General features: G+C 50.8%; 2 protein-coding genes across 6 annotated transcripts in view; one reads left to right on the plus strand and one right to left on the minus strand.

Moving 5' to 3' along the window:
- Positions 1–2,241: 2,241 nt before the first annotated feature.
- MFAP2 (microfibril associated protein 2) lies at positions 2,242–14,011 on the plus strand. 3 transcript variants are annotated; one of them, XM_069078758.1, is made up of 9 exons: positions 2,242–2,349; positions 8,717–8,799; positions 10,792–10,866; positions 11,527–11,553; positions 11,656–11,742; positions 12,108–12,146; positions 12,317–12,404; positions 12,595–12,668; positions 12,898–14,011. In XM_069078758.1, the coding sequence occupies exons 2-9, from the start codon at positions 8,763–8,765 to the stop codon at positions 12,999–13,001; spliced, it is 531 nt and encodes a 176-aa protein (XP_068934859.1). In that variant the 5' UTR covers positions 2,242–2,349; positions 8,717–8,762; the 3' UTR covers positions 13,002–14,011. The 3 variants fall into 3 exon arrangements, with proteins under 3 accessions (XP_068934859.1, XP_068934858.1, XP_068934860.1); XM_069078757.1 differs by having other exon boundaries at positions 2,306–2,448; XM_069078759.1 differs by lacking the exon at positions 2,242–2,349 and adding an exon at positions 7,352–7,447.
- A 1,182-nt stretch (positions 14,012–15,193) lies between these two features.
- CROCC (ciliary rootlet coiled-coil, rootletin) overlaps positions 15,194–23,805 on the minus strand; it is a 77,789-nt gene continuing 69,177 nt past the window's right edge. For 2 of the 3 annotated variants that reach the window (XM_069078755.1, XM_069078753.1), the window contains exons 31-37: positions 22,990–23,205; positions 20,979–21,203; positions 20,029–20,178; positions 19,562–19,762; positions 18,265–18,396; positions 17,239–17,412; positions 15,194–16,055 (exon numbers count right to left, since the gene is read on the minus strand). In XM_069078755.1, the coding sequence (XP_068934856.1) occupies positions 15,960–16,055; positions 17,239–17,412; positions 18,265–18,396; positions 19,562–19,762; positions 20,029–20,178; positions 20,979–21,203; positions 22,990–23,205 (1,194 nt within the window). In that variant the 3' untranslated portion in view covers positions 15,194–15,959. The remainder of the gene's footprint in view (positions 16,056–17,238; positions 17,413–18,264; positions 18,397–19,561; positions 19,763–20,028; positions 20,179–20,978; positions 21,204–22,989; positions 23,206–23,805) is intronic. The other variant, XM_069078754.1, reaches the window with a different exon arrangement.

The raw sequence follows: 23,805 nt of genomic DNA on the forward strand, positions 1-23,805 counted from the left end.
AGTCGATCATAGTACAACATTGCTGTTACCATTTTCTCCCGGATCTTCTCACTTCACTCAGCATCAGTTCATGTAAATCTTGCCAGGTTTTTCAGAAATCCACCTGCTCATCACTTCTTATAGCATAATAGTATTCCATTACATTCATCTACCACAACTTGTTCAGCCATTTCCTAATTGATGGGCATCCACTCAATTTCCAATGCTTTGCCAGGAGGTTCCTTCTAACTCTCAAATTGGGTGGTTTAATTTAATCTCCAGGGATTAGGAAATACAAAAAACAAAACAAAAAACCAAGCAAAACTGGTTTTCCCAATCCCACAGGCCATCCCTCCAGTGACCACCAGATGGCCTCACCACCTCCGACCAAGTGGTGTGAAGGCCCCGCCTCTCATCCAGAGTTTGGCTGGAAATCCAAATCAAGGCTGATAGAATGGCAGGAGAGTAAAATATGTCTCAGAATAAAATCCCAACACTCTCTAATTCCCCCACACCTAGCCCCTTGGTAGCCCCTGATGATTTGGGCCTGGGCTCGGCCTAAAGCTGGTCTTGAGTCCCATCAAAAGCTAGCTCCCTTTTCTTTCCATCAGAAGAGCCCACAGCTGCTCCTTGTCTCCGAGATTGTCCAGGAGGGAAAGGGAAGGCAGCGGTCAAGACATCTGGATCAAGGGTCTGTGGCTGCTTCTGCTGCATAAGGTGGCCACTTTCCAGGCATCCGGGCTTGGCAGATGAGGTGAACGCGTACTGGTCCACAGGCTAACTGGGAATTCTTCAGAGCTGGGCAAAGGTTTTGGGGATCCCTGGAAAGGAGACTTGAGTTTAGGCAACACCTGGTGTGGATAGAGCATTGAACCTAGGGTCAGGAAGACCCGAGTTCAAATCCAGCTTCTGACACTTACAATCTGTGTGAACTTGGTCAGCTCCCTTTTCTGGAAATGAAAAGAATTGGATAAAATGACTTTCTAAGGTCCCTCTGAGCTCTAAATCCAGTGATGTATTCATGAGACCCTGGGGATGAAATTGACCTAAGGCATTTATTTATCTGAACATCCAATCAGGGTTTATTACTCTTTGGGGAGGGCAGGGGGGCCTGAATCCTTAGAGGAGACCTAAGGTTTACAGGGGAAGAAGATACAAACATGGTCTGAGCTCCTGAACTTTGTGAAAGAGCCTTTAGCTTCCAATGTACATGGAAGCAAGCAACGAAACGTGCTGTTAATTCATTGGGAGTTGGAAGAGAGGTTGCAATTTATCTAGTAGTCCTGTGGTACTTAACCTGGGGTCCATGGACCCTTTGGGGGGTCTGTAAATAGATTTCAGGGTGAGTCTGTGAATTTGGATGGGAAAATTTTTATCTTTATTTTTATTAAGCACTAAATTTAAATGGAAATTTAGGGGTTCTTTTCAATGATTTAATAACTTCCCTCAGCAAGGACCCGTGGTGGAAAATGCTATCCACATCCAGAGAAAGACCTGATGAAATCTGGATGCAGATGGAAGATACTATTTTCACTATTTTTTTCATGGTTTCTAAAATTTTGGTCTGTTTCTTCTTTTACAACATGATGAATATGGAAATATATTTTACATGATTGCACATATATCACCTATATCAAATTGCTCACTGTCTTAAGGGGGGTGGGGAGGCAGGGAGCGAGAAAATTTGAAACTCAAAAAAGTTTTTAAATGAACGTTAAAATTGTCTTTACATGTACTTGGAAAAAATAGAATACCATTAAAAAATAAATAAGATAATGAAAAATCGTCCCTCAGCCTCAGTTCTCTTATCTGTAAAATGGGGCTAGCACCTATACCTCCCAGGATTGTTGTAAGGATAAAATTAGATAATACTTGTAAAGCGCTTTGTGAACCTTAAATTGCTATATACATTCTAAGCTATCTTATCTAAGCTACTTTATCATTATTATGACGTGTTAAATATTATTATGAAACGAAAGAAGGTCAAGAAGCCTTGATTGAGCCTGACCCTCTTTTTTTTATAGAGGAAGAAACTGAAACCTAGGGGAGGAAAGTGACTTGCTCACAGTCACACCGCTTGTAAATGGCAGAGCCAGCCCCCTGACCCAGGTCTCCTGTCTCAGAATCTTCGCTCTCTTCACCACTCTTGGGATGCTCAGAGGTCTTCGGTCATCTCTATACATTGGGCATTTCCCCACCAGGGACACCAGGTCCTCCCAGCCCTACCCACCTCTAGCATCTCAGTCCCTGAGGGTGTTCCAGGACTACCCCAGCCTGGCCCCAGGACCGGACTCCAGCCCGTCCATGCCCCGCCCCCGCTCCACATCTGGCCAGAGCTCTCCTGACTCTAGCATTAGGACCCAGCGGAGGGTGAGGCTGGAGGTGGCGGCTTGTCCCGTTAGGGGACTGGGGAGAAGGGGGAGGCTCTTGGCAGGCAGCTGAGTGGGCAGAGGAGAGAGACCCAGACAGGTAGGAGAGGAGCCGGCTGGCTGGGGCCGGCCTGGATGGGGGGCTGCCTGCAGGGAGGAGGGAAAGACCTCTCCCCTCCCTATCCTAGCTGGAGGAGACGGTGGAGGAGAAGGGAGGTGGGAAGTTGGGGGAGGGGCCAGGAGGGACCCCGGACCTCAGTCTCCCGTATGGGGCTCTGAGGTCCCTACCTCTAGACTTGGGAAGGTTTGGGAAGGGGGTGGCTGGTTCCAAATATGGGAGGGGGTCCGGAAAGCAAAGCAGTGACTGGAGGGTGACCTTCCCTGCCTAGTCTAAATGAGATCTCAAAGCACTTTAAAACTTTTTTTTTTCTATTTTGGGAGGTGGGAGTGAGAACTACTGGAAGGGGAGTGCGGCTGTCCCAGGGCTGCTGCTAGAAGATTGGGGTGGGGAGCAGCTCCCTAGGTGTTGGAAGACTGGATGGAGGGGAGGTCCCTGGTGGTGAGGGGCAGTGGAGGGGGTGGTTGGAGGCCAGGATTAGGATCTGGGTGCTTTATGTTATGGTTTTGCCAGGATCTCTGCGAAAATCTGCCTGTGTGTGTGTGTGTGTGTGTGTGTGTGTGTGAGAGAGAGAGAGAGAGAGAGAGAGAGAGAGAGAGAGAGAGAGAGAGAGAGAGAGAAGAGAGGGGGAGAGTGTATGTGTGCGTGTACTCGCCTGTGTCTGGGGGGGCGGTCAGCTTTTGTTCTCTGGGGCAGTTGGAATGTGGGGGGAGGGGAGAAGGTGGGGTCTGTCGAAAGGGAGAAGGAGTGTGTGTGTGAGTGTGTGTGTTTTCTCTCGATGATTGTTCCCAGATGTGCTGGATGAAACATCTGGTTTTTTTCTACCCTAGACCCCTGCCCTGCTCTGGAAGAGCAGACAGTCTGGTTCTGTCCCCCTTCTCTCCCTGGGTCAGACTGAGGTTGTAGGGGAAGAGGGTTGAGAATTAGTACTGAGTTGAGATGGGGCCAGTGTTGGGGGTGGGGGAAGGTACTGAGCACCAAGTCCTGTGGGGGTGCTCTGAAGAAGGGGCAGGGGAGTGAGGGAATGAACCGGAGGGACCATTGGATGATGGGAGTAAGGGTGGAGAGCACCCAGATGGGAAAACTTGGGATTTCTCTTTATCCTCCATGGTGGGAGTGGAGAGTCCCGTAAACTGCTAGGGGTCTACATGGGTGGGGAGAGATTAGGGGATCTTGAGGATGCTGAGATCTATTTCGAGAGTAGGCTCCCTTTGGACTTAACTATAAATAGTGCTTTCAGATCCAAGAAGTGATTAATAAATGTTTGCCAAATTGAGTTAAATTGCATTGCTAAGTGGCACTGAAAGGAAGCTTGGGAGAGGAGGCCTGGATACTTTGGCCCTCCCCCATCTTATCCTGGGACTGCCAGGCCCAGGGCTAGGTCTTCTTGATCCAGCTCTTAGAACATCCTCCTCAGCCAAATGAGCCTTTAGAAGTTGGCCCCATAGAGAGAGCATAGGAAGGTTCCAGAGAGCCAGGAAGAGGCCCAGCTGGGAGATTCTCCTACTCCCCCAACTCACCCCTGACCCCCTGCAGGCATAGAACTCCTGGGACCAGGCGCCAGAGAAAGGGAATGTGGAGATTAGGGGGCCCTGGGCACTGGAGCCAAGCCCAGCCCTTACCTGTTATACAAGTAAATCGACTTTAGCTTATTTTATGCTCTGAGTTTGGGCCAGGCTGACCTTGTCACTTTCCTTCACATAGGGAATATTCACCCATTCTCACCGATTTATGCAAGTCTGTTGCCCATGACTGGAAGGCATTCCTTCCCTCTACTGCTTAAAAATCCCGGGTTTGCTTCAAAGTTCAACTCAGGGGCCACCTTTCTTGATCCTCTCTCTGTCCTTTCCCCCCTCCTCCCTCCCCGTTGTTAGTGACTGCTTCCCCCCAAATTACCTTGTATTTATGCTGAATGCACATGTATGTGAACATATTGGATCTGCAGACAGAACGTAAGCTCCTTGAGGGCAGGCATTGTTTCATTTCTGTCCTTGTATCCCTAGTTCCTGGTGCATAGTAGGTGTTAAATGTGGTGATTGATCCCAGTCTGGGCCATGTGACCCTGCCTTTGGAAAGGAAGAAGGCAGCTTGGCAAAGAAATATCAAACAGTCCCTTAATGGGGAGATCAGGATCTTCTGCAGGTCTTGTGGACCTCATGAATGTCTCTTCTTCCTTCTCCTCCCTCTCCTTCTCTTCTTTCTCCTTGGTCCAGCATTAGAGATAGCATATGGAAGTGGATTCAGAGTCGGACGTTGTACATGTGTCAGATTCTTAATGACCCCATTTGGCGTTTTCTCAGCAAAGATACTGGAGTGGTTTGTCATTTTCTTCTCCAACTCATTTAACAGATGAAGAAACTGATGCAAACAGGATGAAGTGATTTGCCCAGGGTCACACAGCGTGAGGCTGGATTTGAATTTATGAAGATGAGTCTTCCTGAATTCAGGCCCAGCACTCTATGCCCAACCTACTATGGCGTCACCTAGTGGCCCCATCAGAATCAGAAGACCTGGGTTGGAATACTGACTCCACTTTCTGTGTGACCTTGGGCAAGTCACTTGTCTTCTCTGGGCCCTTGTTTTCTCTTCTGTCAGATGAAGTACTAGGTGATTGGTTGTGGCCCTTCCAGTTCTATGACCCAGGTCCATCGGTTAGTCCTCATAGACACCTTCTGGTACAGCAGAAAGAATGTTCACCTGCAAGCTGGAAGACCTGAGTTCTAATACACCGTGTGCCACTTAATTAGTGGTGTGGCTATATGCAAATCTTTTTCCTTCTGTAGGCTTCGGTTTCCTCATCTATAAAATGGGGTAATAACCTCAGTCCTTCCAACCACAGAGTGTTGATTTGAGGATCAATTGGGGGTGGGAGGGAACGAACAGGTGTAAAATCACTATGTGAATAGCTTGTACAAGAAATTCTTATCTCGTTGGACTTGTGGGATGGAGGCAGCTATTGGGGGCTTTGGAAGGAATACAGGAACCATGGGATACTTTCTTCTCAGTTCTGTCCTCTTTCTCCTGCACCACCAGAGCTAACCCAAGAAGGGTCAAATACTTTCAGACTGGTCTCAACCTGGGAAGAGAATTGGGGTGGGGGGGGTTCTGGTAGAAGCCCTGTCACTAACTGGCATGGATGATCTTGATCTGCCCGAATTCCCTCTCCATCCTCCCAGATCCAAGGGGAAAGCAGGAGGGGTCTTGGTTTCCTTCTCTGCAAAATGTGTGGGTTGGTAAGTTCTCACATTCTTCTGACTGACCTGCGTTCTAAAGTTCCTCCAACCTCAACATTCTGTGTCACCAGATCCATTCCAGTCCTGACAGTCCGTGCTGTAAAGTTCTTTCCTGCTCCCACATCCTATGTTCTAAGGACCCTTCTGTCTCTGAATTCTCTGATCTAAGGTCCCTCCCAACTCTGACATTCTACACACTAAGGGCCCTTTAATTCTGACATTTTATGAGTCTATAAAAGTTCCTCCTGAGATCTGGGTCAAATCTCTCCTTTCTTAATCCTAAGAACCTATTCCCATGTGTCTAGAGTATGTAACAGTGCCATATCTCTGATTTCTGTGGGGCTCAACTTCCTTGGCAAGAAGGGAGGTCTCCTAGCTTCGGTGTGGGTGACCCCCCACTAGCACAGAGGGGGCCCCATTCAGCCTAGGGTGGGGAGCATGTGGAGTCACTTAGGAGAGATGCTCAGTGCCCAGAGTCTAATTGGGACCAGGTGGCATTCTGGGCAGCACTATGGAGCTGGCACATGGACCTGCTGAGCCTGAGCAAGGCTAGATGGAAGAGAGAGAATGAAGCATTGAATCCAGGGGGTCTGGGCTCCCATGTGTGGAGAGCATAGACCCTTCCTTTTTCTGCAGAATGGGTTTTAGATAGGGCTCTGCAGAGCAGCCCAGTGGCGCTATAATGCATTGAGTGCTGAGTATGGAGTCAGGGAGAGTTATCTTTGCGAATTCAAATCCTGACTCAGACACTAGCTGTGATCTAGGCAAGTGACTTTCCCTCTGAGTCTCAGTTTCCTAATCTATAAAATGGGAATAATGATATTTGTGGCAGATAGGTTTGTAAACCTAAAAGCACTGTATAGATGCCAATTAACATTGTTATTGTTAGGTAGTAAGCAGCAGAATCAGGATTTGAATCCAGGACCTGATTCCAAAACCAGCTCTCTTTCCGCTATAATAGACCATGCCACTCAATAGCATACTGTTACCCAGTTCTGGTACTTAGCACTGGTACGACTTGGGATGAGTCACTTTTCCTCTCTGGGGCTCAGTGTGCCCCTTTCTAAAATGAAGGGATCGGAGCAGCTAGGTGGTGCAGAGCACCAGCCCTAGAATTTAGGAGGACCTGAGTTCAAATCCAACCTCAGACACTTACTAGCTGTGTGATCCTGGGCAAGTCACTTTACCCCGACTGCCCCACAAGAATAATATAATGAAGGAAGGACCAGAAGAACTTCGAGATCCTTTTTTGGCTCCCTTGTGTGTCATGGCAGATAGGTAGGGGGACATTGGGTCTGTTAGAGGTTTATTAGGGTTTTGTAGGGTTTATCAGGGGTAGCTGGGTGTCAAAGTGGAGAAAGCATTGGGCTTGGAGTCAGGAAGACCTTGTGGGAAAATCCTACTTCTGACCCTGGGCATGTCACTTTACCTCTGCCTGCCTCTGTTTCCCCATCTGTAAAATGGGGATAACAAGAGGTCCTACCTCCCAGGGTTGTTGTGAGATCAAATGTGGTAATATTTGTAAACTCTTTGCAAACCTTAAAGCACCAGGTAAATTTCTGTTGTTGTGGAGTCGCAGTCTTGTCCGATTCTCTGTGACCCCATGTGGGATTTTCATGGCAGAGACACTGGTTTGCCATTTCCTCCTCCAGATCATTTTATGGATGAGGAAACTAAGGCAAACAGGGTGAAGTGACTTGTCCAGGGTCACACAGCTAGGAAGTGACTGAGGCCAGATTTGAACTTAGGTAAGTGCTAATTATTATTAAGTGACCAATATAAATATGTATATGGGGGAGAGGGAGGGAGCATTAGAGGGAGTCAGGATCTCCGAGGTCAGTATCTGCTGTTCACCACCATATACATACAAGATCTCTAGGGCTACCTTCAAGAGTCAGAGAGAGAGAGAGAGACAGAGACAGAAAGAGACAGACAGAGACAGACAAAGGTGAGGAAGGGGAGAAGGAAAGGCAGAGAGAGCAAGCAGGCTTTTGAGATCCTTGGAAGATCAGAGGGGAGTCAATTCAATGAGCATTTATTAAGTGCCAACTGTGTGCAGGCACTGTGCTAGGCTCTGGTGGGGCCAAAAGAAAACCTCTCCCCTTAAGGAGCTTACCTTTCCTTGAGGAAACAACACTCACACAGATAAGTAAAGACAAAATAGAAGGATTGGATTTTGTAGATATAAGGGGCTGTCAGATGAGGAAACTCTACCAGGGCAAGGTGGCCCCTTCTCTGCCACCCAAGTCTCAGGGAGTTTCCTAGAGCACTAGGAAGGTTAAGTGATCTGCCCAGGGTCACACATACAATATGTGTTAAGAGACAGGACTCAAACCCAGGACTTTCTGCCCGAGGCCAGCTTTCTCTGCACTACCCAGCACTGATGTTGCCTCTCAGATCCAAGACATCTACACAGTAACAGTGGGAAAGGGTGTGTCAGAGGGAGAGGGGAGCATGGAAGGAAATCAGGAAAAGCCATAGGAGGTAGGTGGTCTTTGAACTGAGCCTTGATGGATGGCAAGAGCCAGAGATGTTGAATACATGAGGACATGCCAGGCATGGGGGCAGGGCACAGCCTGTGCAAAAGCAGGGAGATGGGAGCAATTGGATGGCCTGTAGAAGGTTTGGATTGACCATAGCATGCATGAAGGAGAGGAGTGTGAAGGGGGGAAGGGGCCAGACTGGGAAGGGCTTTAAATGCCTAACCGGAGAATTTGTATTGATCCTGAAGGCAATAGAGAGCAACTGGAGTTTCTCCAGCAGGGCAGTGACAAGGTCAGATGTGTGTTATTGGAATATCACTTGGTAGCCATGCTTTAGGGAGTGGGAGAGACTTGAGACAAATTAGGAAGCTATTAAGAAAGTCCAGGACGGAGGTGATAAGGGCCTGAAATAGGGTAATGACTGTAAGGTGGAGAGGAGAGGATAGAAATATTAGAGAAACAAGGAAATTTGGAAGATGGGTAGATTTTGGAAGAAAGATAATGAGTTTAACTACACTATCTTCTTTCTCCCAGTTCATCCCTCCAGTTTTATCCCCTCCTGGTTACCATATTTGTTGTCATGAGAGCTGCCTACCTCTTCCTGTTATGCCTGCCTGGTGAGTAGTGCATGGGGTCCACCAAGGCCTCAGGATCATCTCCCTTTATCAGATTCTCAACTATAAGAAGTGCCCCAGAGGATGGGGGGCAGGACATTTGTCTTTCCCACATTGATGCCCCTGCCTAGCATGGATAGGATTCTTCTTGACCCACCTTCCTATGGCAGCCATAGCCTCTAAAGCCCAAATGTCAGCTCTGTCCCACATCCAAGCTGCCCCTCTCCACAGTGTCCTGTACTCCCACAGAAGCCGATGAGGATAGTGTAGCGGCAAGCACCCCGGCGTCCTCAGGGTTTGCTGCTACCACAGGTTCTTGGATCTGCTTTGATAAAGGAAAGCAACTCAAAATGGGTTAACAAGCTTACTTTAATCAGTCAGATATATATCATTTACCTTGTTCAGGGCAAAAAGGTCAGCACCCCGAGCTTCAAAGTATACAGGCAGAATTATCAAGACAGAAACAGATCAAGTAGACAGCTTTCCAAACTGTCCAGCCATTACATCCATACCCAATCAACATCTGGGTTTTTCAAAGCCGGGGGACTCTCAACAACGGCTTCCCAGAATTCAGATCAAATCACAGAACACTTCTCAAAGTGAGTCCCAAAACAAAGCTACACATCAGGGCTTATATAGCCTTCTCCTGGCTCAGAGAATGTAACAACCTTATTGACTCACTGGCCAATCAAGAAGTATCTACTGAAAAACAAGCCTCCCTCCCCAGGCTTCAGGTGCACTTTAGCTTAGGGGCAGGGAAGATCTTTAAAATTTACATTCTCATTACAGATAGGCACTCACCCTGACACCCAGGAACTTGCCACTTGACCCCAAGACCCTCCAAAGAGTTGAGTTAGGAGTCTGGGGTCCTGGGTTCTAAATCCAGCTTCTCCACTGATTCACTGGGACCTTGGGCAAGTTCCTCTCCCACTCAGACTCCTAGTCTCCCCCTTTGTAAAAAGGATGGTGATGAAATGAAAAGGGTGCTGAGTGTCAGGAGAATATCCAGACCCAAGCTTCTCCTGACACTATTTTCTAGGTGTCCTGCATTCATGAAATTATGTCTACTCCCTCTCCTTATATCGGACGTTTACTGATCCGAGTCAGACACTTGACATCTCTGAACCTTTGTTTCCCCATCTGTAAAACAGAGGGGCAATGATCTTGGAGAGCTGCTGTGAGGATCAAAACACTTTGTAGACATTGAAACATTGTTGAGATGGCAGACTTCTGCTGTTGTTATCCGAGATTCCTCCCATCAGAATAATAGCTAACCTTTCTATAGCACTGTACTGAGTGCTTCACAAGTATGGTCTCATCTGACCCTGGGAGGGAGGTGTTATTATGTGCCCATTTTATAGAGAAAGAAACTGAGGCAGACAATGGTTAAGTGATTTGCTCAGCAAGGAAGCCTCTGAGGCCAGATTTGAACTCAGGACTTATTACCTACCTACCTCCTGCCCCATCCCTACAGTTCTTTGATTTTATCAATGATGTCCCTGCCCATCTCTGAGAAATAATCCCAGCTCTTAAGTGGATGATCCTATGAGCTGTCCTCTTTGCCCCTTTCCTAAAGGCAAGGAAGGGGCATGTCTTTAGGCTAGACCTTAACATGGGCCAGATCGTCCTGACCTCCTCCTTCCCCCCTCAACTGTGAATCCATCCATTCTTCTTCTGGTCCATCCAGGGCCCTAGTCCTATCTGTTATGCTCATAGAATCACATTTCTAGAGCTGGAAGGGACTTCAGAGGCCATATAGCCCAACTCCCTCCTTTGACAGAAAGAGAAACTGAGGCCCATGGAGGCTAAGGGACTTGGTCGACATTCCATAGGCAGCAAGCAGCAGAGAGAGGCAGGGTTCCAGTTCCAGTCCTGTCTCTAGCTCTAGTGATTTTCCCATTGTACCATGATGTCCCTTTCTGGGTTCTGAGGACCCCTAGACTTCCCTCTCGACCCCACCTAATACATCTCTGACCTTTGTCTTCTTCCTTTCAGCCGGGCTGCTGGCCCAGGGACAGTATGACATCGATCCTGAGCACATCCAGTATACACATTATGGGGACCAGATTGGTGAGTGGCAGACAGGGGGTGAGGGCTGGGGAGGCCCCGAAGCTTCCACCTTGCCCTGCTGTGGCTCAGAGGATACTGAAGTTGGAAGGGGCCCAGAGAGCATCTCATCCATTTCTGACCTAAACGGAGATTCTCTACAGCACCCCCAGAACGAGGTCCTGCAGCCTCCCTTTGCAGCGGCAGGCAGCCCCTTAGCTCCCACTGCCCTTTGGGCCTGGTTGTTAGGAAGCTTGAAGTCATACCAAACCCAGACTGTCCTCTTGGTGACAAACCCTTTGATCCTGGCTCTTTCCTTTGGGCCCAAGCAGGTCATCCCTGGTCCCTTACTTGTGAGCATCCTTCACTTAAGACTGCTTTCACACACCTTCTCGTTCACTGGTTCACTATCCCTGGCTCTTTCTTCTGTGCAAAGTGCAGACCCTTGCCCATCCTTTAGAGTTCCAGCCCAGCCTCAGCCACCTTTAGGCACTTTCCTCTCTAGATCTCGTCTCTGCCACAAGCTTTTTGCATCAAAGGCCCTAGAGGGTGGGCAAAGCCGTTCACTTTGGGCTTGGGCTGGGGGAACCCAAGTGCTGGGGGGGTCTGTTACCAGAGCTCCCCAGCTTAGCAGAGGGGCCCTCATGGCTGCCTATCTAACCCCCTCCCTTCTCGCCCATCCAGACAATCCCGAGTACTACGATTACCAAGGTATGCAGCTGGCCAGAATGGGGAATGGGGCGGAGGCTGAGGGAGGGGGCTGAGAGGGGGCAGGAAATCCAGAAGGCCACCTGTGTTCTTCCTTCTTGGCAGAGTCCACCCATCGCCCCCCAGAGGAACAGCTGCAGTACCAGTCCCAGCAGCAGGTCCAGCAGGAGGTGATCCCAGCCCCCACCAATGGTAGGTCCCTAACCTGACCCTGGCCTCTCCCTGACCAGCAGCTTGGCCTCCTGCAGGGCTGAGAGCCAGGAATGGGCTCAAGGCTTCCTGCCTTTTCTAGTCCTTACCTTCTCCCGCCTCCTCCCTCACTGAGAGGGGATCATTTCATTCTTTGTCAGTGCCTGGGTGCTCATTGACATGTAGTAGCTTGATAAATGTTTGTTGAATGAATGCTTGGCTGCCCATTCCTTGTCCTTGTCCTGTGTCTTCCTGGCTCCCCCTTCTCCAGGCCTGAGTTTCTCAGTCTGTCAGAAGGGGGTGTGTGTGATAATTTCTCATCTCTAAGGAGACTCTACCTTCATCCCTTCTGGTCTCTCACCTCACAGAAAACCCAGAGACAGAGCCCACGGAGCCTGGACCACTAGGTAAGAACCTGGCCACTCTCCCTTTGCCCACTAGGCCCAAGCGCAGTCTGGAGAGGGCACAGAGGGAACCCGGGCCCCATGTGGCACAACAGAAGGTGGCAAGGGTCTTGGGGAGAAGGCAGGGGGAGGACTCTGAGCCCTGCTTCTCTCACACTCCCTGCCTCCCCCAGACTGTAGGGAGGAGCAGTACCCCTGTACCCGCCTGTACTCGGTCCACAGGCCCTGCAAACAATGCCTCAACGAGGAGTGCTTCTATAGGTGAGTGGCTTGGGGAGGGCACCAGAGGGTGGCACCTCAGACCCCCCCCCCCACCCTGAGAAAGCCCTTTAGGACTAGAGGACCCAATGCCCCAGCCATCTGCAAGGGTGTATGGGTAATGGATGCCTGGCTGTGGGGAGTGGGGCCACTGGGAGGATGGCAATGAACCTCCCCATTCCTCAATCCCCAGCCTTCGCCGAATGTACATTATCAACAAAGAAATCTGCGTCCGGACCGTCTGCGCCCATGAGGAGCTGCTCCGAGGTAGGAGGGGGCCCTAAGGCCCACAGAGATCCCCTCCCCGCCCCACCTCCTGCCCTGTCTGATGCAGGGACTGGGGGGTGGGGAGAACCGCCCCCACTGGGCACCGACTCAAAGGCAGCTCCAGCTCTGCACTGTTTCCTCTGGCCTCACCCTATCCCTGGGTGCAGGGGTAGGGTCACCACCATCTCCCCTGGGGCCCAGCCTGACCCTCTTCCTTTACCCTCTCTAGCCGACCTCTGCCGGGACAAGTTCTCCAAGTGTGGTGTGATGGCGAAGAGTGGCCTGTGCCAGTCTGTGGCTGCCTCCTGTGCCAGGAGCTGTGGGGGCTGCTAGTGGCAAGGGGGCACAGGGAGGGGAGCTGGGCCTAGCCGAGGGCCAGGGGACCTCCAGCTGCTCGAATCCAGGCCAGCAGGCTTGGGTGGGAGGGGCTGGGTTTGATTCTGTTGTGTGGTTAAAAAAAAACTGGTTTTTAATTCTTTCCTTTTTGTGTGTAAGCAGACTTAAGTATAGGGATGGGAGATGAGCCTACAGCTACCCTGGGTGGGTGGGGGAGGGTACAGGGTGGGCCATGCCCCTCCTGTCCATCTTCCTGCTCCCTGCCTAGCTTGTTCATAGAGTCCTGGGTGTCAGCGGCATCAGGGGCTGGACAGGAACCCAGAGGCCATGAAGATGGAGTGTTAGGCTTGGCATCATAAAGACCAGAGCTCCAATCCTGGCCCAGATTCTTACTAGCTGTATAACTCTAGGCAAGTCGCAACCTCTCTGTGCCTCAGTTTCCTTATCTATGAAATCAGAGTTGGACTTGATGGCCTCTGAGTCCCCTTCCAGCAGCAAGCCTGTGAGCCCCCCAGACAGCCCACTCCACATGGATGGCTCTCACTGTTGGGAAATTTCTCCTTTCACCAAACTAAAATCTGGCCCTCTGTGACTTGCTCTCTCCGGCCTCACTTTGCCCTCTGAGGCCGAGCAGAGCTTGTTCAACCATTCTGCAGCCCTTCAGAAACTTGAAGATAACTCTCATGGGGTGCCCCCCACCCCAGCCTTCTTATCTCCTGGCTCAGCATCCCCTAGTCCTCCACCTGACCCTGGTACGGCTCGGTCCCCTCCCCTCGGTCTCCAGGGTGCCCTCCTCCAGCATCAGCCTGTGGTGGGCAGCTCAGCTGGAGCAAAGGAGGGCCTGGGGTCTGATGCCTGCTGCTCCCTGTCATTCCCTATGCCTGGTGCTCACTGGCACCCCACGCGTTTCCACCAAAGTAGGCCCTTGGGCAGACGTACTGTAGTGGGGTGTCAGATCATATATTTTTTTTTGTACAAAATAAAGAATTTTTCAAGAAAAAAGAAAAGTTACCCAAGTTTGGGATTAGTACGTTGGGGCACAAGGGTAAGGTGGAATCTGCCTTTTTCTCCTTCTGGGGGCTGACAGAAGGGGAGGGGAGGGGAGGGCAGGGTGGGCAACTCTAGAATACTAAAAATAATAATGATTCTACAGCCAGTGCTGGCCTGGGGATCAGCAGGGACCCAGGTTCAAATCTATCCTCTAATGGGGGTGGGGGAATGACCTGGGGGATGGATCAATTCATCCCTTTGAGTCTCACGCAACTTAAGGTTACAGTAACTTATCTGGACGAACATCTATAAACACACACCCATGTATACTTAGCTATACACATACATAGACAATATATGGACATGCAGACAGACATTATACACACACACATACAAATGTGCACACATTCACAATATACATCCCTGTACAAACATGTACACACAAATACAGGCATATATAATGTATAACATATAGACACCTATACATATATATCTACAGATACACATATATACAATATATATACATACCTACAGACATAAACATACACATATAGAGAAATACATAGAAACGTATACACAAAGTACAAACATCTCTATATAAACACACACACACACGTCAGAGACTTAAAGAGACTGGCCCAGCATTGGAAGTTATCAGTGCTAAGCCTGCGCCCTGAACCCCTGGGCTCTGGCCTTGAGAGGCAAACTCTCTCCTCTCTGTCCACAGGGCTTTCTCCAGGGATCTGGACAATGGGCCCACTGGTGACTCCATCCCCCCAGCACACATTTCTGGCTGCTTCTTTCTGTTCTCACAACATCCAGGAAAGACGATGGGAAGGCCGGGGGTCACTGGTCCCATTGTACAGATGAGGAAACAGGCTCAGAGAGTGGAAAGCATCCAAGGTCACACAGAATCCAGGCCCCTTGAGCCCATGGGGGCTTTTCATCATAGAATCTCTTCTCCACGTTCTCATGCCAAGTGGGCATGAACCTCCCCTCCTCTCAGAAATGTGCTCATTTCTAAAGTCTTACTTAAGGACTGCTGAGGAGCTGTGTTCCATCTTATGAGCTCAGGGAGCCAGGAAGGGGACCACACCCCCTCCTCTCTACCTCATTTTCCCCAATCCCCAAGGCAGAGTTAAGGGGGGGGTCAGTGACAGCATACAAGTCCCCCCTGGAAAAAAACAATAGAAAACAGCTTTTTCTTCTCACTTTTTTTTTTCCCTCAAAGAAACACAGGTGGGGTTTTCTTAAAAGGCATAAGAGCCACAGGCCCGTGCGACTATGCTTGGATGTTTTCTAAGAGGAAGCCAATGAAGATGACCATCTGAGACTCTAGGAAGAGGCCAGAGTCACCTGGGAAGGGGTGGGGTAGGGAGCAGGGAGGTGAGAACTGAATCAGTGGGGTCCTCCCCCATCCCAAAGTGACTCACTGCCTCGGGCCTAATGGGCTTGACCCACAGGCAGGGGAAGCTGACTGGTCCCTTGGCAGGGCTGGAATCCAGCCTCTGCCAGCAGCCCAGCTGTGGAGGGGGAACAGTCACAGAATCACATGATCTCAGAGCTTGAAGGCCCTCAGGGGCCATGTGGGCCAACCCAGTCCTCAGCAGGAGTCCCTGGTACAATGCCCCCCCCCACATGTGGGCATCCCACCACCTTTGCTGGGATCCCTCCAGTGATGGGAGCATCTCCCAAGGCAGCCCAGGCCACTCTGACTGGTGGTTAATATTTCCATGCATCGAACCCAAATCTGCCTTTCTGATTCTGCTCCTCATTCTGCCCTCTGCAGCCAAGCAGGTCATTGCTTCCCCTCCTTTCTTCAGTGCCCAGGCTCTGGCCCGTGGTCCCCCTAGTGCCCCTGGAATGCTCTGAGGCAGCTGGGCCAGAAGCAGGCCTAGCACTAAGACAGTGTCCAGGTCCAGGGTGAGGATGGAGGCTCAGCTTCTGCCCAGGCGATAAGGGGGCTCAGTTTCCAGAGGGGGCAGAAGATGAGGAGGATGGGGAGAAGCCCTGGGGGACTCTACGAAGTTCCTGCTGCAGCCGTTCCTTCAGGGTGGAGATCTGTGGGGAGAGGGGGTGGAAAGTGTTAAGGAAATCAGCAACACCAGCTTCCAGCATCCTAGAAAGATGCATTGGGGGGCCTTCTTACCCTGTAACATCTCCTCTGCTTCCTGGGCCCCTTTTCCCATCGGTAGATGCCCCTATTCTGGGGAGGGGCCCAGGACGGCCATCCTTCATTCCCCTCCTGGACAGGCTGCTGACCCCATCCCCCCCGCAACCTTTCCTCTCCTCCCCTCTTTTCAGCCTCCTTTTCCAATAGAATATGCACTGGCAAGGGCAAGGGCTGTCTTTCTTTGCATTGGTCCCCAAGTGCCTGGTACACAGTGCTTTTAGTTACCATTTACGTAGCCTTAAGGTGCCACACAAAACTCGTGGCATCCTCACAAGAGCCCTTGGAGGTGGGTGATGTGATTATCCCCATTTTATGGATGAAGGAACTGAGGCTGAGAGAGATCAAGTGCCTTGCCCCAAAGTCATACAGCTAGTTAAGTGTCTGAGGCAGGATTTGAACTCAGGTCTTCCCAACGACAAGTTCTTCACTGTACTCTGTGCCATTCAGCTTGTCTGTGTTTCATAAATGCTTGTTGTCTGCCTATTCCCGCAAAAAGCACCTTCCTTACACCACCCTACAAAGGAGGCAGCGTGGGGATTATTGTCCCCACTTTGCACAGAGGAGGTGGCTTGATTTGAGGCCCAGGCTCTTTCAGCTTCGCCAAACCTCATTCCCTTACAGGGAGGGGAAGGGATTCAGTTCTACCCAGAACCCTCAAGGAACATCAGAAGGAAGAAAGCAAATATCCGTCAGCCCTGCTGTGGGTCCCTGGGATGGGCAAGCACCAAGACAGGTGCCCAGATGCAGGACCCTTTGCCCAGACTGTTTTTCTATTAATTTGCAAAAAGCAGCCTAAGTTTTGAGGTATCTGTTCTCTTCCTTTCTTTGCTCCCCATTACTGCTGATGGTAATGGAGGCCCCCTGGTCAGAATGATGATAGCCGGAGGGGTAATAAAGTACTTTGCTCCCAGCATCCAGGAAAGGTAAGTAGGAGAGGGCTCTATGGCCCCAGCTTGCAGATGAGAAAACGGTCTCAGAGCGGTCATAGAACCAGCATCTGAAGCAGGTCTCCTGACTCCATGTTCAGTGTATCCCAGGACATCCCATGGCCTCTGCGTCTGCTGCACTCACATGCTCCTCCAGCCCACGGATGCGCTGACGGTGAACACGCTCCCGGGCCTCCATGGTCCGCTCGGCCTGTGCCTGGGCCCCTCGAAGCCGCTCCAACTCCTGCTGCAGCTCCAGCTGGGTCTGTCCCCCTGTCTCCAGCAGGCACTGACCCTGTTCCATCTCCAGCAGCTGGGCCTAGTGAAAAGGATGGGGAGGGAAATCACGGCAGCCCCAAAGACAGAGAGGAGACACAGAGGGGGCCAAGCTGAGGTTTCTAGGCTGGAGGATAGAATGTCAATGTGAGAGCTTCTAGAGAGAAATGTCATGCTGGGGGACCCTAGAGCCATGAAGGGGATTTCTGTTCTCCCTATGGCCGGTCCCCTTATCTGATGTGCTCCATCCACTAACCACTACCTCCTGAATTTATCTTCTAGGCCGCTCAAATCCCATTTCCATTAGGAGACCTTTAGCAGTTCCCCCAGCTGCTAGCACCTTTTCTACTAAGATTACTGTCCACCTACTCTGTCCTTATCCTATGTGGATACATATGTCTATCTATAGTTTCATATAATTTTATATAATATATAAATAGATTATATTATACATAATAGCTTTATTTATGGTTATATATGTATATAGTGATACACATGTTGGCTCTCTCATTAGAAGGTAAGTTCCTTGAGGGCAGGGGTCGTTTTTGCCTTTCTTTGAACCCTAGAGCTTTAGCTGAGTACCTGGAACATAGTAGCACTGAATTAAATGCTTTTTGATGGGCTGATTGACTGACTGAGGCCATGGGCTAGGTTGGGCGACAGCCAAGGGTTGGACAGACCCAGAGGTTCTAGCTGTGTATACCCCCCAAGGGCTCCTACGTGACCCACCTCTGCCCAGCCCTATTTCACCTTCTTCAGTGGTCTCTGAATGCACCAGCTGCCTGGGCTCAGACCATGCTGTCTCCCAGGATGCCGTGGCCTGGACCTGGGGTGGGGAGTACCACTCCCTGGCCCGGGAAAGGAGAGGTGTGGGGAGGCAGGGAGGGACACCCACCTCGAGCTGATGGATCTGCTTCTGGGCCTCAGTGAGCTCCTGCTCAGCCCCAGTGAGGGAGCGGTCCAGGAGGCCCTTCTCATGATTCAGCCGAATGGAGTCCTCATGGCTGCGTAGCTTCTCACGCTCCACCTGCCGTGAAATCCAGATCTCTGGGTTGGAAAGGCCTTCAGAAGGCGGATGCAGTGACCCCCTGCTACAGCTCCCCATGGGCTTGGCCATCATCCCTATGAGGAGCTCTGTACCCAAGCCCCAGTTTCCCCTGGGCTTCAGTCCATTGGATGTCCCAGAGACCTCTGTAATTCAATGTGTCCAATACCAAGCACGCTATCTTTGCCCCCCAAATTCTCCCACTTCAGCTGAAGGCAGCCCTTCCATCCTTCCAACCAATAGCAGCTTTTCACCTCCTCATTATCCTGACTCTCTAACCTTCCCTCATCTCCTATATCCAATCAGTAGCCAAACCTCGCCGTTTCTATCTCCACTACATCTCCTATGACCCTCCCATTCTCTCCACTCACATGGCCACCATCTTAAGTCTTGGCTCTCAGCAGCTCTCACCTAGATCATGGCAATTGCTTCCTGCCTGGTCTCCCTGCCTCGGGTATCTCCCTGTTCTAGTCTGACCTACATATGGCAGCCAATTGACTATATGATCCCCGCTATTTAACCAACTTCTGTGGCTTCCTATTGCCTCTAGGAAAAACTATAAACTCTTCTGTTTAGCATTTAAAACCCTCAAGATACTGGCCCCAACTTCCCTTCCCAGCCTCATCGGATGTTACTCTCCTTTCTGCACTCTGAGATGTGGCCAACCCGGCCTTCTCTCTGCTCCTCATACATAATCCCTCATCTCTCAGTTACACACTGGCTGTGCTCCCTGCCTGGGATACACACTCCCTTCTCACCTTGATCTCATGGGATCGCTTTCTTTCTTCAATATTATTTCTGTTTTTAATATTCTTTTCTTCTTTAAACACCACCTTCTGCATGAACCTCTTCCAATTTCCACAAATGCTAATGCCCTCCCTGAGAAATTACCTAATACTGAACCTTTCTCTACATATTTGTATTTCTTTGTTGTCTTCTTTATTCGAATATAATCGCACTGTAAGCAGGGATTTTTCCTTCTTTATGTGTGTATCCCCCTCTGGCCTAGAGCAGTGCCTGGTATGTAGGAGGCCGTTAATAAATACTTGTTTGTTTGATGGCTGACTGCTTTAAGATGTGCAGGGATGGGGAGCTCACTACCATCCGAGGCAGAAGATTGGTTGGATGGGAAGAGGAAGGGGCTCACCTTGTCTAGAGTCCTCTTGAGGGCAGCCCGGTCCTTCTCTAGCCGCAGGGCCGAGCGCTCGGCCTCCCGCTTCTCCCCCTCCAGCTGGGTCAGGGACTTCTGCAGGCTGGTCAGGCACTCCTGGAGCTGCTGCTTCTCGTCCTTCACCTTCTGCAGGCCCTGCAGAGCAGTGGTCTCACTCTCCTGCCGCTGGTCGAGCAGCTAGGATGCAGATTAGGGGAAAGAAAGCAGGGGAGGTCGGGGCCTCAGCCCCCTACAGGGAGGACCAGGGTAGGGCAGGGCTGTGAGGGAAAAGTGGTGGCTCTGATGTGGGGTGGCAGGAGCTAGGAAAGGGATGGGGGCCCCAGGGAAGGGCAAGTGGATGGATCAGGGGCTAATTGAGTGACTGCTGATGGGGGTGGGGGCTGCCGGGAAGGCACAGGCTCACACGGAAGAGCCCCCTGCCATCCAGAGCCTTGGCCCCCTACCTCCTGCAGCTGCTGCACCTGGCCCTCAAGGTCAGCCTTCTGGAGCTCCAGGTCTGCTCGTTCACTGCGCAGGGTTTGGATCTGTTCCCCCAGGGAGCTGCTCTGCTTCTTGGCCTCTGCCGTGGCCTGGCGGGCGACATCTAAACGCTCCTGGGAGAGAATGAGGGACTGCTGGAACCCAGGGAGCTGTTCCCGGGGCTCCCCAGCTCTGCCAGAGGGGTCCATTTAATATTTGGGATTGGGCAGCCCTCCTCTCCTCCACCAGGCCCTGGGCCTCTCAATGCCTATCCCAAGTATTCCTCATTGTATCATCACTTACTTAAGCTATTACTCCTGTTTCCAGGTGGAACCCTCTGCCTGTTCCCACTGGTCTAAGAACCCCTTCCCATCCTATCCCATTGGTCATCTCTCACATAATGCCCCTCCCCCCAGCCTATTCCCACAGGCTGATTTCTGACCTAGAACTTCATGGCTTATTCTTATTGGCCACCTCACTTACGCAGAACTCCCCAGTTTGTCCCCATTGTCTGCCTCTCATGCAGAGCTGCATGATCTGTTTCCATTGTTTGTCTCTCTTGCTCAGGACTGCATGATCTGTTCCCATTGTCTTTCTGTCAGTCTTACTTAAAACTGCATGATCTGTTTCCACTGGTTACCTCATTCATCCAGAACCCTAAGGTCTGTTGTAAGGAATTCTTGGGTTGGCTTACTTACCTTGAACACTTCAACCTGTTTCCACAGGCTATTTCTCTAACTTAGAACCCTGTGACATATTCCCACTGGCTGGTCCCCTGCCTTAGAACCTACAGTCTGCCGTAAGCCATTCACTGGATTCCTGACCTGGTATACCCTAGCCTGTTCCTTCCTGGCTGGCTCTCATCTAGAGCACCAAGGTCTATCCCCATCAGCTGGCTCATTAACCTGAAACACGCTAGGCTGCTTCAGCTCACCTGGAGAACCCTGCGGTCATGCTCACTGGCCGTCAGGGACTTCTGGAGATGCAGGTTCTTGTCCTGGGCCGAGGTCACAGAGCGGCTGCTCTCCGCCAAGGATGCTGTCAGGCTCTGCACCTTCTCCTTCAGGGCCGCCTCACTCTCCTCTGCCTTGGCCACTGCTATGTTCAGCCTATCCACGGTCAACTGCAGGGCTCCGGCCTTCAGCTCACTGTCTGCCAGCTGCAAGGAGGAAGACAGCAACACCAATCTATTTACACAAATCTCGTCAGGCTTGGAGCCAAGAGAACCAGGTTCAAGTTCTTCCTCAGATACTGCATGGGATCTTGGTCAAGTACTCTACCACTCAGAGCCTGACTCTTCTCTGTAAAAAGTGGTTAAAAACCCTGGCACCAACCTACCTCGGAGGCATCATGGCCCAGTGCATCAAACTGGCCTTGTGTTGGAAACCTAGCTCTGCCACTAATTAGTTGTGTGAACCTGGGCAAATCACATAACTTCTTTGGGCCTCAGTTTCCTCATCTGTAAAATGAGGGGACTGGGCTAGATCAGGGGTGTCCCACTATGTCCCTACTTGGAAACCAGATCAAAAACACTCTGCTTATCCTTCAAGGCCTGGCTCCCCAAGAAAGGTCTCCTTTCTGAGGACCCTTCTAGTCCTCAAGGCCCTTTCCACACAACATAGCCCTTAATTCTTCTCTGTTTTCTGTGTGTGTGTGTGTGTGTGTGTGTGCATGTGTGTGTGTGTGTGTGTGAGAGAGAGAGAGAGAGACAGAGAGAGAGAGAGAGAGAGAGGAAGAGAGGAGAGAGAGGAAGGAGAGAGAGAGAAGAGAGAGAGCGCACATGCTTGCATCCCCCTGTTTCTCCAGCCCGACTGTGCCATCTTTGAGGGGAGGGACTCTGTTTTATGCCTTTCTTCATTTTCCTTATAGAGAGAAAAAGTATGGTACGCAAAGCATAGTGGGTGCTTGGCAAATACCAGGTGCCAGACGGTGTGGCAGGCCTGGAGAAGGACTCAGGATGAGGATCAGGGCAATGAATATGGAATGGAGGAGTCTGTACTCCATGGAGCTGACAGAAAATCCCCTTGGAGGTTTTGAAACGAGAAAAGTCCTTCTATCCCATCAGCTCCAACTCCCTCGTGTTACAGAGGAGAAAACTGTGGCCCAGAGACGAGAAGACTTGTTGGCCCAAGGCCACACAGGAAAGCTGGGGTTCTGAGCCAGTGAGTGCCTGTGATTCCAAATTCAGTGCTAAGGGGAGGGGAGCGATTGGGAACAGGACAGTGAGGGAGCGCGGGAGGAGAGGCATCTAGCCCCGTGGGAAGCTGGCTGCATTCTGGGCCTCCTAGAGGAACACATTCCTGGAAGAGCCATGGACCCGAGCAGGAGAGGACAGGGAGGCTCAGGGCCTGAGAGGCAAGGGAGAGCTCCCACACTCTCTGCTCTGAAGTCCGTGCAGCCTCATTTTGTCTCAGCTTCTTAATCTCTTTGCCAGTTTCCTCAACTGGGAAATGAGAATCATCTCACCGACCTGTTAGTAATGAGATCAAATGAGAGGATGTTTGTAAAACCCTTAGCATAATGCCCAGCACGTAGTAGGTGCTACATAAATGCTTATTCCTTTCCTCCTCTTCCCTTTAAATTCTGACATCTCATGTTCTAAGGTCCCCCCCAGCTCTGATATTCCTTGTTCTATGGTTCTCCCAGTTCTGACATTCTATGTTCTAAGGCCTCTGTTCTGACATCCCATGTTCTAAGGGCCCTTCCAGTTCTGACATTCCCTGCTCTATGGGTTCTCTCAGCTCTGACATCCCCTGTTCTATGGGTTCTCCCAGTTCTGACATTCTATGTTCTAAGACCTCTGCGCTGACATTCCATGTTCTTAGGCCCCTTCAAGCTCCGACATCCGGTGTGCTAAGGAGAAGGGATACCAGAAGGGAGGGAATGAGGCTTGGAGGGGCAGGCAGAGGGTAGATGAGGTGAGGAGACAACTGGGCAGGCCTCACCTGTCTCTCTAAGTTCTCTGCCCGGTCTCGGAGGGCCTGGGCCTGGGCCTCACGGTCGCCCATCCCCAGCCGGCTCCGCTGCAGTTCTCCCTCCAGTGAGTGCCGGAGCAGCTCCAGCTTGGTGGCCCGGCTCTCGGAGGCATCCAGGATCTCCTTCAGCCTCCGCTTGTCACTCTCCAGCTTGGCCTCATTAGCCTTCATCTTACTGATCTTCTCCTGCAAGAGGGTGAGCACCAGGATGTGATCAGTGCCCCCTTCTGCTGTCAGCTGGCTGCCACAGGTGCCTGGAGTCAGGAAGCCCGAATTCAAATCCAGGCTCAGATATTTACTCTGTGGCCCTGTGCAAGTCACCTCACCTGTCTACCTCAGTTTCATCATCTGTGAAATGGGGATAATAAGGGCACATGGTTGTTTTGGGGATCAAATGAAATCCTATTTGTAAAGCACTTAGAACAGTGCCTAACACATAGTGCACACTTAATGAATTTTCATTCCTTTCACCATACCAGGGCCCCTCCTGATCATGCCTGGGCTCTTTTCTGGTGATCACCTTCAGAGAAGGGCTGGTGACTCCAAGTGTGACTTAGGAAAGTCACTTCCTCTCCATGGGCCTCAGTTTTCCCATTTATAAGATGAAGCAAATGGGAAAGTGATTCCAGACATCCCTCCCAGCTTTGACATCCTGTGTTCTAAGGGCCCTCCCAGTTCTGACATCCTGTGTTCTAAGGGCCCTCCCAGTTCTGACTTTCTGTGTTCTAAGGGCCCTCCCAGCTCTGACATCCTGTGTTCTAAGGGCCCTCCCATCCCTGACATCCT

The sequence above is a fragment of the Petaurus breviceps genome, unplaced genomic scaffold (assembly GCF_028583685.1).
Source record: "Petaurus breviceps papuanus isolate PSGF00001 unplaced genomic scaffold, PetGlider_PUasm1.0 91041, whole genome shotgun sequence".
Lineage (NCBI taxonomy): Eukaryota > Metazoa > Chordata > Mammalia > Diprotodontia > Petauridae > Petaurus > Petaurus breviceps.

Coding starts and splice junctions, on each gene's coding strand:
- MFAP2 (XM_069078758.1), top strand. CDS start 8,763: ATGAGAGCTGCCTACCTCTTCCTGTTATGCCTGCCTG. Junction 10,867..11,526: donor ACATTATGGGGACCAGATTG/GTGAGTGGCAGA, acceptor TCGCCCATCCAG/ACAATCCCGAGTACTACGAT. Junction 11,554..11,655: donor CGAGTACTACGATTACCAAG/GTATGCAGCTGG, acceptor CCTTCTTGGCAG/AGTCCACCCATCGCCCCCCA.